Genomic DNA, 14,214 nt, shown 5'->3' with positions numbered 1-14,214 from the left:
GCCAGCATTTCTCAGGAGAATAGCATTAATTTTACAGCATGGATAGCGATAACGACAGTCTTCACAGTGAAAGCGAGTTTTACTACCCTGAGGAAGAAGAAATAAAAGAAAACATTTCAGGAGAAAGCTAAAAACCTCTAACTGTTGCTAATGCCCAAGCAAAAACATGGTTGAATCCTGAATGACTCAATTTTGTATAAATAGGGGACTACATAGGCGGGAAAATGTAGTTTTTTTCCTGCCATGGAAGTGCACTTGTATACCGAGGAAGAAGGCATTGCAGCCGTGAATGAGGATTCAAAATGGTGGCTCGGCTCGGTTTTCCCTTTCGGGTGCTCTTGTTTTCTGTTAGAATTTGGTAAAGAAAAAAATAAATATATTATTTACCAGCTTAAAGGGCATATCACGGGTCAATTCAGGAGCAAGATCAATGTAATTCTCCTATTTATGCCTCCTCCACCGTAAGATGCAGGAGGCATTATGTTTTCGGGTTGTCTGTCCATCCGTGCGTGCGTCTGTCCCGAGACCTTGTAAATGCGATACCTTAAAGGCTGATGAAAGGAATTTCACCAAACTTTCACCATTTGTGTGCTTTGGGATAAACATGAACTGATTAGATTTTGAGATCAAAAGGTCTAAGGTCAAGGTCACTGTGAAGTCAAATGTCTGTCTGAAAACCTTGTGAACACAGTATCTCCAAGGCTAATACAAGTAATTTCACCAGGTCAAGATTACTGTGAGGTCAAATGTCCATCCCCAAATCACAACTTAATAAGGCGTGTAGTCTACCGGGCGGAGACATCCCCATCGACGCCGTTGGCATCGAGTTCTATCTAGTTTATATTAAACTTTGGTCAAATATCTGTAACATTCTGGATTCTCTGCAATTTTTTTACCTTGCGCAATACCAGAAATATTCAGTTGAAATCAAGCCATTTGAGGCGAATTGGTCCGCCTCTGAAAAAACTTGGCATTTGGATTTCCCGGGAAACATTGATTTTCGTGACGTCACGTGCAGGATGCCTCCCTCTGAATCCTACGTCAGCGCTGGTTTGTTTGTTTATGAGAAAACGACCTGGTGGTTTTCTGCAAATTTCTTCAACGTTATCACATAATTATTAAAATGGTTAACAGATGTATCGTAGGAGGGTGTAGCAACACCAATCATGATGGGATTAATACTCATTTTCCAAAAGACTGGACAATGAGAGAGAAATGGGAGCGCTTGGTCTACACAGGCTGTGCACTGAAACCGTGCAAAGCTCGCGCAGCCTGCTGGCGCTTCCGCAGATAACGTCACGAATCTGGCTCCAGACTCCCTTGGGATTTTTCCAGATGCGTTTTGTTATTTTATTTTTTTCTGCTGTAGACAGATGGCCACGGGCGCAGATAGAGGGTGGGACAGGTGGGATTCGTCCCACCCAGATTTAAATTCACTTCGTTCGGTCCCCCCCACTTATAGGGAGGAAAAAACGTCTATGCTGTCTTTCTTTGCATAAGGCAAACCTCACGGAAAAATCAAAAGACTAATTACCATTCGGTTTATTGAGGTGCACAGCAGTGTATACATAGTTGCAACAACTCACATAAAACAAAGACTGATATTCGGTTGGTTGAGCTGCGCAGACTGCACAGGTTGCGAGCTCGAGCTTGGTTGCTATGGTAACCCACAACAAGTTTGACAGGCATGTTGGGGTTGGTTTGCTGGCAGCTTTGTCCCCCCCAGTTTTTTGTCCCCCCCAGTTCAAAAAACGTATCTGCGCCCCTGCAGATGGCCTTGTGCAAAATTACCCTTCTGGATGAGTGTGTAAAGGGACATACTTTCATATAAAAAACAAAACGAAATTGGTCCAGAATATGCACTTTAAGGTCGGTCCATATTGTGAAATACTGTGACCTCGGCCTTGAATACTGACCTCGGCCCAGAGGGCCTAGGTCAGTACTTTCAAGACCTCGGTCGCGGTATTTCACGATATGGACCTCCCAGCTGGTAAATAATTTTTTATATATATATATATATATATATATATATATATATATATATATATAAACAACAGACATTTTCCATTATCTTTTTTACCTCATTTTACCAAGGGTGCCAATAATTCTGGAAATGGCTGTATGGATGATCCCTTGATGTATAGCAAGATGCTTCTTAATTTTAATTATTACTTTATTGCATATTTGATTATAGACGCAACATCAGACACCTAATCGGTATTATTTAAGTAAAGAGAGGAAAGAAATAGAAATGGAAAATAACAGTGAAAAAGGACACCGAAGGATGAAAAGTCAGGCACTATTTCTGTAATTTTGATACAGTAAATAGAAAGGTGCATTAGTGTGTTCCTTCTTTCTTCACAGTGCAGTCCTCTTTGCTCAAACAAGCATTGCAAATTCCTTGTTGCTAAATCAGAACTGTAGCAACACTGGAAATGAAGAGCAGAACACAAAAGCCCTGTCTAACACACTAAGTAGGCCAGCCGTGTCTCGTGTTTGTCATTTGGTTGGCAGCCCAAATTTGTCACATGGATTGATAGCTTTCCAAATCTCAATTATTATTCTAATTTGTTTGTTTCTTCTAAACTTTATCTTATAGCCTTAATGATCATGAGATAAAGACATGGATTCAGGTTCACCGTATTATTAGAACCCAGTCTAGTGTCAGACCATCATAGAAAAAGAAGAAAGATCCATACCCTACTGATTTCCAGAACTCATGGAAATCAGAAGCCATGACCTAATGGTTAGAGAAATGGTTTTGGGACCAAAAGGTTGCTGGTTCGATTCCCTGGACTAGCAGGAATGGCTGAAGTGCCCTTGAGTAAGGCACCTAACCTCCAACTGCTCCCCAGGCTGCTCTGGGTCTGTTGTACGTCGCTCTGGATAAGAGCATCCGCTAAATGCCTGTATGTGACTCCACAGTCAAGCAGCTTTTCCACAACAATAATGTTGAAAACTTTCAAATAAAACAAATCAGGAAAACAAACTAATGTTGGAGAATTGTTTGTAATGCTATCTCTTAAGGTTTGTAATATTACTCATAGATACCTGTAATATGCAAGTAAGCTCTCTAACAAACCACTTTTATTAGGATCTGTGAGAATTTGGAATTTCTAGATCATTTTTTGCTGACATTTTGATAAATCCACAGAAAAATCAGTTGCAGCGTGCAAAAATAAATTTGCCCCATGCCATATTGTCCAGCTCTAACATGGCTCCATGTTATTTAACAATTATTCCACGAAACTGAGTCGTACACGAGCTGATGGCTAATGAGGCGCATAGCACCAAGTTGGCTATAAGCCATATACGATGAGATTGAGCGGAATAACTGTTTTATTCTATCCACATGCTCTGTTTCTCAAAATCCAGTGAAATATTTATTTTTTGCAGATTCGACAAATAAAAACTTGATACAAAACGTCCGACAAAATAATTTCCACTTAGAATGTAAACAAACCAGCGAAATGATAGTTTGTGAAAAATGTGATAATTCTTGAAAAATAAAAAAAGATGCATTCTTACTATCATACTTTTTTATTTTTATTTTTTGGGGTTTTGTTTTCGAGTAGAATTTTTATTTCGTCCATGGTTGGTTAAGCAAAACACCGCCATTTTGCTTTTCTCTACTCACGGTATATGAGCTGATATCCTAGTAGTAGACTAGCCAATCGGAGTGCGCGATTGCTCATATCCAGTGAATGTGGACAGAAATATATAATATAATTTATGACACGGGCGGCACGGTGGTGTAGTGGTTAGCGCTGTCGCCTCACAGCAAGAAGGTCCGGGTTCGAGCCCCGTGGCCGGCGAGGGCCTTTCTGTGTGGAGTTTGCATGTTCTCCCCGTGTCCGCGTGGGTTTCCTCCGGGTGCTCCGGTTTCCCCCACAGTCCAAAGACATGCAGGTTAGGTTAACTGGTGACTCTAAATTGACCGTAGGTGTGAATGTGAGTGTGAATGGTTGTCTGTGTCTTTGTGTCAGCCCTGTGATGACCTGGCGACTTGTCCAGGGTGTACCCCGCCTTTCGCCCGTAGTCAGCTGGGATAGGCTCCAGCTTGCCTGCAACCCTGTAGAACAGGATAAAGCAGCTAGAGATAATGAGAATGAGATGAGAATTTATGACACTGCTTTGTTGAATACTCGATTCTGATTGGTCAATTACAGCATTCTATGATCTGGTATTTTATTTCTGCGCAACAGACGGTTGTTCTATTAATTGCTGTGAATAACAGACTGTTGTCAGCCCTGTGATGACCTGGCGACTTGTCCAGGGTGTACCCCGCCTTTCGCCCGTAGTCAGCTGGGATAGGCTCCAGCTTGCCTGTGACCCTGTAGAAGGATAAAGCGGCTAGAGATAATGAGATGAGATAACAGACTGTTGCTATGGACCACACCATTAGCAGTACCAATACAATCATTTTAAAAATTATTTTTTGTCAAATTAATGATTTCTTTAATAAGTACTCATGTAATAAGAGTGAGCTGGTCATGATTGCAAAATAAACCCTGTCAGGGTGATTCAAGATCCCTGTGCTTCACATCAAAGCCCTGCATTACCCTGTCAGGGTTTAGTTTCTCTAGAATGACCAGCTCACTGTACATTATCCCTTACTTAACCCCAGCATGCTTTGAGAACTGCTGGTCACGTGACCGTGTGTGATCCAGGAATAGCTTAGCAACATGCTTAACTAAAGAGCTTAAAATGGAGAAATCGTATTGTAGTTGTCATGTTTATCATCGGGCGGCACGGTGGTGTAGTGGTTAGCGCTGTCGCCTCACAGCAAGAAGGTCCTGGGTTCGAGCCCCGTGGCCGGCGAGGGCCTTTCTGTGTGGAGTTTGCATGTTCTCCCCGTGTCCGCGTGGGTTTCCTCCGGGTGCTCCGGTTTCCCCCACAGTCCAAAGACATGCAGGTTAGGTTAACTGGTGACTCTAAATTGACCGTAGGTGTGAATGTGAGTGTGAATGGTTGTCTGTGTCTATGTGTCAGCCCTGTGATGACCTGGCGACTTGTCCAGGGTGTACCCCGCCTTTCACCCGTAGTCAGCTGGGATAGGCTCCAGCTTGCCTGTGACCCTGTAGAACAGGATAAAGCGGCTAGAGATGATGAGATGAGATGTTTATCATCTTGCAGACAGCCAGGACTTTTCTCTGTGCTGTGTATTTATAAAAAAAAAAGTTTCCATCTCTGTATTTCTATCACCTAACCCTTATAGCGTGTGTGTGTGTGTGTGCGCGCACGCACGCTCATGCATGTCCTGTTAACACAGAAGCCTAGAACAGCAGACTGTTGATATACGATATTATCTGATTAGAAGGATTGGAGCCTTCAGCAGTTTACTCAGGTGACTTATCTGGGACATAATAAAAGACCAGCTTCTCTGTAATGAGGCAAGTGATGCACATGGAGTTGATTACACAGATAGTTTTCAAGAAAAAAAAAAGCATTTTGGTTTGATCATGGTATTTTGAAATAGCTGTAATTGTATGAATGAGTGTGTGTGTGTGTGTGTGTGTGTGCACGATGCCTTGCAATAGACCCATCCAGGGTATATTCCCATCTCACTCACTTGTTTCCTCAGTAGGCTCCGGATACATCAATACCCTGACCAGGATAAATCGTTTACTGAAAATGTGATTTCTAAAGGCTTTTTATTTGTGGGAGCTGGGAAGCACGGACGAATCATAATTGCATTAGCTAGGCATGTGAAAGCTCCACTGTTCTTGGCCAGTCAAATGTTTTGGTTGCCCAGAAACTATAGTTATCATCATACTCAAATGTATCAGACGTGACCTGTATGTAGTTATCATTTATTTCCTGTACTAATAAAAGGTTAGATGAGTGGAGATGCATTTAATTTTTATTCACTGGACAAGTAAGAAATAAATCACTTTGGGACATGGTGTTGTAACAAAATAAGCAAACTTGAGGTGGTAAAAATAACTTGACAACTATCTCATCGCTGAATATTTTCCTCTGCTCTGAAGGTGTTTTTTTTTTTTTTTTTTTTTTTAATTAATCCGGCTAATAAAAATACAAACCCAAGTAAAAAAAATGTGATGGTATGTTGAAATTTAAAACTGAAATGATTTGTAAATAATATTTTAAATAATATTGTCTGGCGGTGAGTGGTATATCAGATATATTCCATTCAGCTATTGAACGAGTCGTAGATGAGTAGCTGAATGGAACATATCTGATATACCATGAAAAAAGCTAGCCAATATTATCATACATACACATTCCTTTCAGCTGTTCAACGCATCTTTTTCTTTCAAAATTCTCTCAAAATCTTCTATATTTAATGAAGCAAACCTGGTGGCCATGTTTGTTTGCAAATTGTCACAGTCGCTCACTACCACGGAAGTTTTACATCTCTGACGTGTCTCTCTTCCAGTTTTTTGATGTCCGTTGGTATGTTTTTCTCTTGTAAATATGCATGAAGAATATCAAATGAAGTTTTGGTAGCCTTTCAGGTGTTCAATGCATCTCTCTCTCTCCCGGCGAACAAACGTGCGCATGTGCAGCAGAAAACTCTCACTGAATATTCGCATCAGCTCCGACGCGTGATGCCATGTTGTCTTGACAACCATGCAATATCATAAACCATATTCAATGTTCATTCTCCATTGGGTAGAGTGACGTAACACACGTAGCATAAGCGATATGCTAACAATATTGCATGCTATCAAACCAAATGAATGAAGCCTGTTAGAAGGGAATAGAACACGTTTTTATTCCATTGAAAAAGTGTCCTGTATGGATAATAATGACCTGTGTTGCACTCAAAACAACACAGCAGCACATTATTTGATGATTAGTAATCAAGGACACAGCTAACCGATATTTGGGGCTGATATTCATTTATCATAAATTTGATGTGTGTAGTTTGAAAATTTACAAGAATTCAATTCTTCTCATCTCATTATCTCTAGCCGCTTTATCCTGTTCTACAGGGTCGCAGGTAAGCTGGAGCCTATCCCAGCTGACTACGGGCGAAAGGCGGGGTACACCCTGGACAAGTCGCCAGGTCATCACAGGGCTGACACATAGACACAGACAACCATTCACACTCACATTCACACCTACGGTCAATTTAGAGTCACCAGTTAACCTAACCTGCATGTCTTTGGACTGTGGGGGAAACCGGAGCACCCGGAGGAAACCCACGCGGACACGGGGAGAACATGCAAACTCCGCACAGAAAGGCCCTCGCCAGCCACGGGGCTCGAACCCAGGACCTTCTTGCTGTGAGGCGACAGCGCTAACCACTACACCACCGTGCCGCCCAGAATTCAATTCTTACTCACATTAAATGAAAATTAACGTTTAATATTAGAACATTATACACCAGCCATAACATTATGACCACTGACAGGTGAAGTGAATAACATTTTGATTAAGTATCTCATTACACTGGCTCCTGTTAAGGGGTGGGATATATTAGGCAGCAAGAGAACAGTCAGTTCTTGAAGTTGATGTGTTGGAAGCAGGAAAAATGGGCGAGTGTAAGGATCTGAGTGACTTTAACGAGGGCCAAATAGTGATGGCTAGATGACTGGGTCTGATCATCTCCAAAATGGTACATCTTGTGGGGTGTTCTCGGTATACAGTGGTTAGTACCTACCAAAAGTACTCCAAGGAAGGACAACTGGTGAACCGGCGACAGGGTCATGGGTGTCGAAGGCTCACTGATTCGCATGGGGAACTAGAAAAGCACTTGGAGAGTGCAGACCTCCGCCAAGAATCCTTTAAAAAAATCCAGGATCCAGAAGGTGATCCGGATCACCGCCAAAATTTAATGGATTGTTACTTGTGCCCAGTCACACCTCTGGAAAAAATTTCAGAGCAATCCGTTCATAACTTTTTACGTAATGTTGCTAAAAGACAAACCAACAAACAAACAAACCAATGCTACCGAAAACATAACCTCCTTGGCGGAGGTAACGAAGGCTAGCCCATATGGTCCAATCCCACAGAAGAGCTACTGCAGGACAAACTGCTGAAAAAGTGAACGCTGGCGAAAACAAAGGTGTCAGCATGAACTTTTTCAGCAGTTTGTGCTAATATATCCCACCCCTTGACAGGTTCCGCTCATCTCATCTCATTATCTCTAGCCGCTTTATCCTTCTACAGGGTCGCAGGCAAGCTGGAGCCTATCCCAGCTGACTACAGGCGAAAGGCGGGGTACACCCTGGACAAGTCGCCAGGTCATCACAGGGCTGACACATAGACACAGACAACCATTCACACTCACATTCACACCTACGGTCAATTTAGAGTCACCAGTTAACCTAACCTGCATGTCTTTGGACTGTGGGGGAAACCGGAGCACCCGGAGGAAACCCACGCGGACACGGGGAGAACGTGCAAACTCCGCACAGAAAGGCCCTTGCCGGCCCCGGGGCTCGAACCCGGACCTTCTTGCTGTGAGGCGACAGCGCTAACCACTACACCACCGTGCCGCCACAGGTTCCGCTGTAATGAGATAATCGGTGTTATTCACTCCACTGGTCATAATGTTATGGCTGATTAGTGTAAAATAAATAAATATTTTGAGCAAAAACTTTGCGAAAAATACACTGACGACAGTCTTCATCTCAAGGTGTGTGTGTGAGAGAGTGAGTGAGTGAAAATTATATGATCGACTGCATTGTGGTTTTTGCCAACTTCACTGTTCAACCTTGATATGTTCTTACCTTCCCTCTAACCATGGAAGCAAATGCAGGTTCTGCTTAATTTTTTCGTTTCTCACAAACACTGAAAAGCACGTTTGATTGGATTTACTCAACACATGGTCTACATTTCTACCAATCAACAGACACTGTGGGTGGAACATTGGGCCAGACTACAGAAATGTGTATCTTTAACAGTTATTACACGAAATCGAATTGTACATGAGCTGATAGCTGATGAGGCGTGTAACCCTGAGTTGGCTATAAGCCGTGTATGATGAGATTGAGTGGAATAACTTTTTTTTTTTTTTCTATCCACATTCACTGGATTTTGAGAAACGGAGTGTTTTTATTTTTATTTTTTGCAAATTTGAAAAATAAAAACTTTTATACAAAACGGCTGACAATTATTTCGCTTAGAATGTAAACAAACTGGTGAAATCTCATCTCATTATCTGTAGCCGCTTTATCCTGTTCTACAGGGTCGCAGGCAAGCTGGAGCCTATCCCAGCTGACTACGGACGAAAGGCGGGGTACACCCTGGACAAGTCGCCAGGTCATCACAGGAGCAATTTGTGAAAAATTCTATAATAATAATAATTAAAAAAATAATTCTTGAAAAATAAATAAATATATATATATATATATATATATATATATATATATATATATATATATATATATATTCTTACCATCAGATACTTTCATTCCATATTTTGTTGCTTTTTTTTGTATTTTCTGGGGTTTTGTTTTCGAGTAGTTTTTATTTCATCCTCGGTTGGTTCAGCAACACGTGCCGCCATTTTGTTTTTCTCTACTCACGGTATATGAGCTGATATCCTTGTAGTAGAGCAGCCAATCGGAGTGTGCGATTGCACATATCCAGTGACTGTGGCTAGAATAAGTCCTGTTAGCACTACGATGCTAACAGTAATTCAGCTGTACATTGGGCTGCATCACACCAAGTACGGTAGTTGTTCATTATTTTCCTATAGTATGCCTTGAAGTGTTTTTATTCCTTACATATGAAATGGAAAATATCTTTTGAGGAGTGAAGCAAGGTCTCTTCGAAAGAAAAATGCTGGTGACAGCCACATCAGCAGCTTACTGGGCCATAAAGAATTATTATTTTTTTAATGATTGCCTTCCCTAGACACACAATCTATTTGGACAGTCCTGGTTACGCCCTTGTTTTATTTCATTATTACTGCCCAAGCATATGGATGAATCATGCTTGCTTGGGATTTTTATTTACTTTTATTTATTTCTCCCCCATATCTTCCTCCCTGGTGTGTACCGTCTGACAAATCACGCTAATTAGAATGCAGTATGGACAAAATATACAGTACTGTAAGTAAATATAAAACTCACTGTGTGTCTGTTTGCTGTTTAGCTACACCAAAGGAGAGCTGGACATTGTCTACATCACCTCACGTATCATAGGTGAGGATTTAAACACGCCTAAACACCCATTTCATAAACCTTTTTTCCATCTGTTTTGTATTTTTTTTTCTTTCTGCTTTTGCTTGAAGCTGATCTCTCCATTTCCTTGTGATAGTACTGTTTGCTCTCGCTACACATTTTCTTCTTTCTTACAGATTTATTTGCACAACAAACAGTAGTACTCTCCATTTCTGTCCTCATTTATATAAATAAATAAATATTCATGACCCGTTCTGAATGGAATCACTCGATAATTTAAAAACCGTTCTAGCTTCAGGTGTTTTTTTGAACGTCACATTAAAAAACCCGATAATCTGACCCGATCTGGATTAGAACTGAACTCAAAGCTTAACACGGCTGATAATCAAGCTCAGTAAATTGTTTCCGAGGGTCCTGTAGCTAATAAACTCAGTGCTTGGTGGTGAAGTGGATTATAGACTCGTTTTCTGATTGTAATTATCTGTCTCATGCATCAGTGATGTCATATCCTGCGGAGGCTGTGGAGTTGGGCTACAGGAACCATGTGGAGGATATCCGCTCTTTTCTGGACTCGCGTCATGCCGATCATTACACCGTTTTCAACCTGTCCCAGAGGAACTACCGTGGAGCCAAGTTCTCCAACAGGGTGAGACGACTCATCAGCATGTACACAGTCCAAGCCTTGAGGAAGTTTCTCTGCTCTGATTGAACTGGAAGGGGTGATGTGAAACTCTCTGTGGAGCTGTGTAAACAAAGCCTGAGTAGTCGAACACTTATTTTTTTTTTTATAGAAAGCATTTCCTTTTTTAAATATTATTCTAGGTTGGTTAAATGAGTCATTCCTAGCACAGGCCTGGTTTCTTTAAAACCACAGTAGCTCAATGAGATGAGGGAACATAAAAGATGACATAAAATTGATATTGCGATAAGCAGTGGTGAACTGTTACTATTAGAGCTGGGACTTCAGCTCAGCCAAAACTTAGCCAGACACAACAAACAAGCAACAGGGCAAAGGATTTTGCAAGGAATTAGTGGCAGGCTGCCAGGTCGCTCCGCTGTGTGTAGTTGTCGATGTTGGTTTTAAAAGTAACTAAGTAAATTACACAGGGAAATTAATACTTAAAGCAGATACACAGAACCTTTATTTTTAAATACATTTCTGAGTGGATAGTCTCTCCATCCTTGACTCTTGTATGCTGCATAAATGGGAATAAAAAAAAATATTTTTGAGCGCTAAAATCGACTGCAAAGTTGGCGTTCGAGCTGCCCCGCTGAGCCAGCCAGCCCTGAGTGTGTGACATCACAGCGGTAACCGGTTTTAAGGCCGAGACCTTTGACAGCTATAGACCAAAGTCATATAAATAAAAAATTTATGGTGAAAGTAAGAAATACCGTCACCGACTTGCTCAACTAAGACTGATTTGACTTCATTGATTGTGGGTTGACTCTCATTAAAACAGGATAGGTGTTATAACTTATGCAACACACATGTACATGCATGCATTTTCACTGATAAAACATAAAAGGCTAATTAAATAATCAGATGAACTGAGACAATCACATTCTGAAGCAAATTAAATAATCTTATACCGCTAACTTAAACACACAATACAAGTTACATGTATTAATCTAAATGCAGGTAAAAATGATGTTTTTGTTGTTTTGTATCCAAATGAGAGTCGGAGCTTACCCGTCTGTGTTCTCGCTTCTTGAAGGCCGATCTTGTGGCCGATTGTTTCGAAACAATCTGACTTTCGGTTGTTCGTTCAGTTCTCTGTTCATTTGCTTCTTCCACGAATGTGAGATAGCAGCAATATCCAGCGCAGAAATCAGACGGCTGCTCCACTCATTCTCTATTTTCTCTATACTGAGTACTCTGCCGGGCGGCACGGTGGTGTAGTGGTTAGCGCTGTTGCCTCACAGCAAGAAGGTCCTGGGTTCGAGCCCTGGGGCCGGCGAGGGCCTTTCTGTGTGGAGTTTGCATGTTCTCCCTGTCCGCGTGGGTTTCCTCCAGGTGCTCCGGTTTCCCACACAATCCAAAGACACGCAGGTTAGGTTAACTGGTGACTCTAAATTGACCGGAGGTGTGAATGTGAGTGTGAATGGTTGTCTGTGTCTATGTGTCAGCCCTGTGATGACCTGGCGACTTGTCCAGGGTGTACCCCGCCTTTCGCCCGTAGTCAGCTGGGATAAGCTCCAGCTTGCCTGCGACCCTGTAGAACAGGATAAAGCAGCATGAGATGAGTACTCTGCCATTACTGCTTGGCTCAGGCAATTACTAAAACCCGGGACGGGACGTTACCTGTTTTAGCAACACCTGGGGGGAGGTCACTGCCCGAGCGATATGTCACGTCCCGTTCCATCCCAGGTTTTACCAACAACCCTCGGCTCACGCTCCGGGAGAACAGGTGCAACTGAACTTACTTTCCTTTTCAAAAATAAAATAAATGCTTTCCTTTTCTTGTAGTTTTCTTTAATTGCTGGTACTGCACCCTCTTTCAATACGGGCTTATAACCAACACTCCTCAACAGATCAGAGGTCTCATATGACTCTTCAGTAAAATGTGCAGAGGAGAGACCACTTTGTAGGCGCCCAATGTGCCCGTGAACTTCTCGCAAAACGCGTCCAAATCTTTGCAGTTTGAACATTCTTGGACCATGAATGCAACGTAAATCCACCTTCTGTCGTATTGCTGCACCGGCGAGCAACACATCTAAGTGGCATGGTGATAAATTAGCTCAAAATGGTTAGGATCGGAGTTGCAGTCAGCTCTGTGTTTTAGTATAGCGGAAATGGCGATGAGACCGATAGCCTTCTTGCTGTGACGTTGCAGATGTCAAGATCATTCACTCAGACCGCTACCTATATGAATCATTTTAATTGTAAAAATTACTATATTGGATTTATTGTTAATGCTTAAAACTCTTCCTGTGCCATTCTTGAGGTCTCAAGGCATTTATAAAAGAAAGTGAGGCCATGGCTCTGCGTATATGCTTTAAGTCTGAGTGATAAATACTGTGGTGTGTGTGTGTGTGATTGACAAAAAACAGTCAGTTACCCTAATAATAACTAAAAGTCTCTGTGTGGCTAATGGAGTTGATCTGTCAGCATTTATTCTGGAAAACAATGAATGACCAGGCTATCAACACACAGAGACAGGGGAAAGAGTTCGGGCATCACCCTTTCCAGACATCCCAAGCACAATTAAATTACATACAAACATGCTGTTGGACTGGCTACATTACACTGTGTGGGATAAAACGAGGGTTATGTATATAACCGCGGTTCTATGAGTTTCGGATGACCGCCAGAGGCGGTGCTTTCAGCACATGGATATCCATCACACGAATGTGCAGGTCGAGTAATAGTAACAACAAAGTCACGTGTGACCTGGGTGACGTCACCCCGTGACCCCGGCACAAAAGACCGGTGAACTCAGGAAGTGACCTCTTGGCAAATCTTCTCGTGTACACTCCGAGTGACTGCCAAGCTCTGGCGGTCATCCGAAACTCATAGAACCGCGGTTATATACATAACCCTCGTTCTATTTCGTTTCTCCTGACCGCCAGAGGCAGTGCTTTCAGTACATGGATGACTAATACCAACCAGGTCATGAGGAGTGCCTACCCGTACTCAGTGCTGCTGCGACGGGCCTGGAATGACGGCCGTCGCCACAGGATTATGTGGGACGACATTAAGACGGTAAAACCTGGTGAAGGTGCAGCTGGAAGCCCAGGAGGCTGCGCTGCATATGTCTGAAAGGGGCACGCCCTTCAGTGATGCCCATGAGGCCGCCACGCCCCGTGCAGAGTGCGCCCTGCCAGCCGGAGGAATCGGGGAGCCACTGTGCCTGTAGGCATGTAATATGGCCTCAACTATCCACTTGGATAGCCTCTGTTTAGAGAGCGCCAGACCCCTCCTCGGCCCTGTGTGGCACAGAAACAGGGCGTCACTCCTACGGAAGCCCTCCGTACGGGACACGTACACCCTGAGGGCCCGAACTGGGCACAAAAGTTCCGACCTCTCACTATGGCCCGCCTCGAACGCCGCAAGGCTAAGGGGCTGGTTGACGAAGGTAGCAGAGAGGGTCTTCGGGAGGAAAGAGGGGTTAGG

General features: G+C 42.7%; 1 protein-coding gene across 7 annotated transcripts in view; it reads left to right on the top strand.

Annotated features, from left to right (window-relative positions):
* dnajc6 (DnaJ (Hsp40) homolog, subfamily C, member 6) overlaps positions 1 to 14,214 on the top strand; it is a 125,013-nt gene that overhangs the window by 45,814 nt on the left and 64,985 nt on the right. For all 7 annotated transcript variants that reach the window (XR_009654583.1, XR_009654582.1, XM_060919921.1 and 4 more), the window contains 2 exons: positions 10,072 to 10,121; positions 10,598 to 10,746. Coding sequence is in view for 5 of the 7 variants with exons in the window: in XM_060919921.1 (XP_060775904.1) it covers positions 10,072 to 10,121; positions 10,598 to 10,746 (199 nt within the window). In the remaining 2 variants the exon portion in view is untranslated. The remainder of the gene's footprint in view (positions 1 to 10,071; positions 10,122 to 10,597; positions 10,747 to 14,214) is intronic.

The sequence above is a fragment of the Neoarius graeffei genome, chromosome 4 (genome assembly GCF_027579695.1).
Source record: "Neoarius graeffei isolate fNeoGra1 chromosome 4, fNeoGra1.pri, whole genome shotgun sequence".
NCBI classification, from domain to species: domain Eukaryota; kingdom Metazoa; phylum Chordata; class Actinopteri; order Siluriformes; family Ariidae; genus Neoarius; species Neoarius graeffei.
This window is presented reverse-complemented; position numbering and strand designations above follow the sequence as displayed.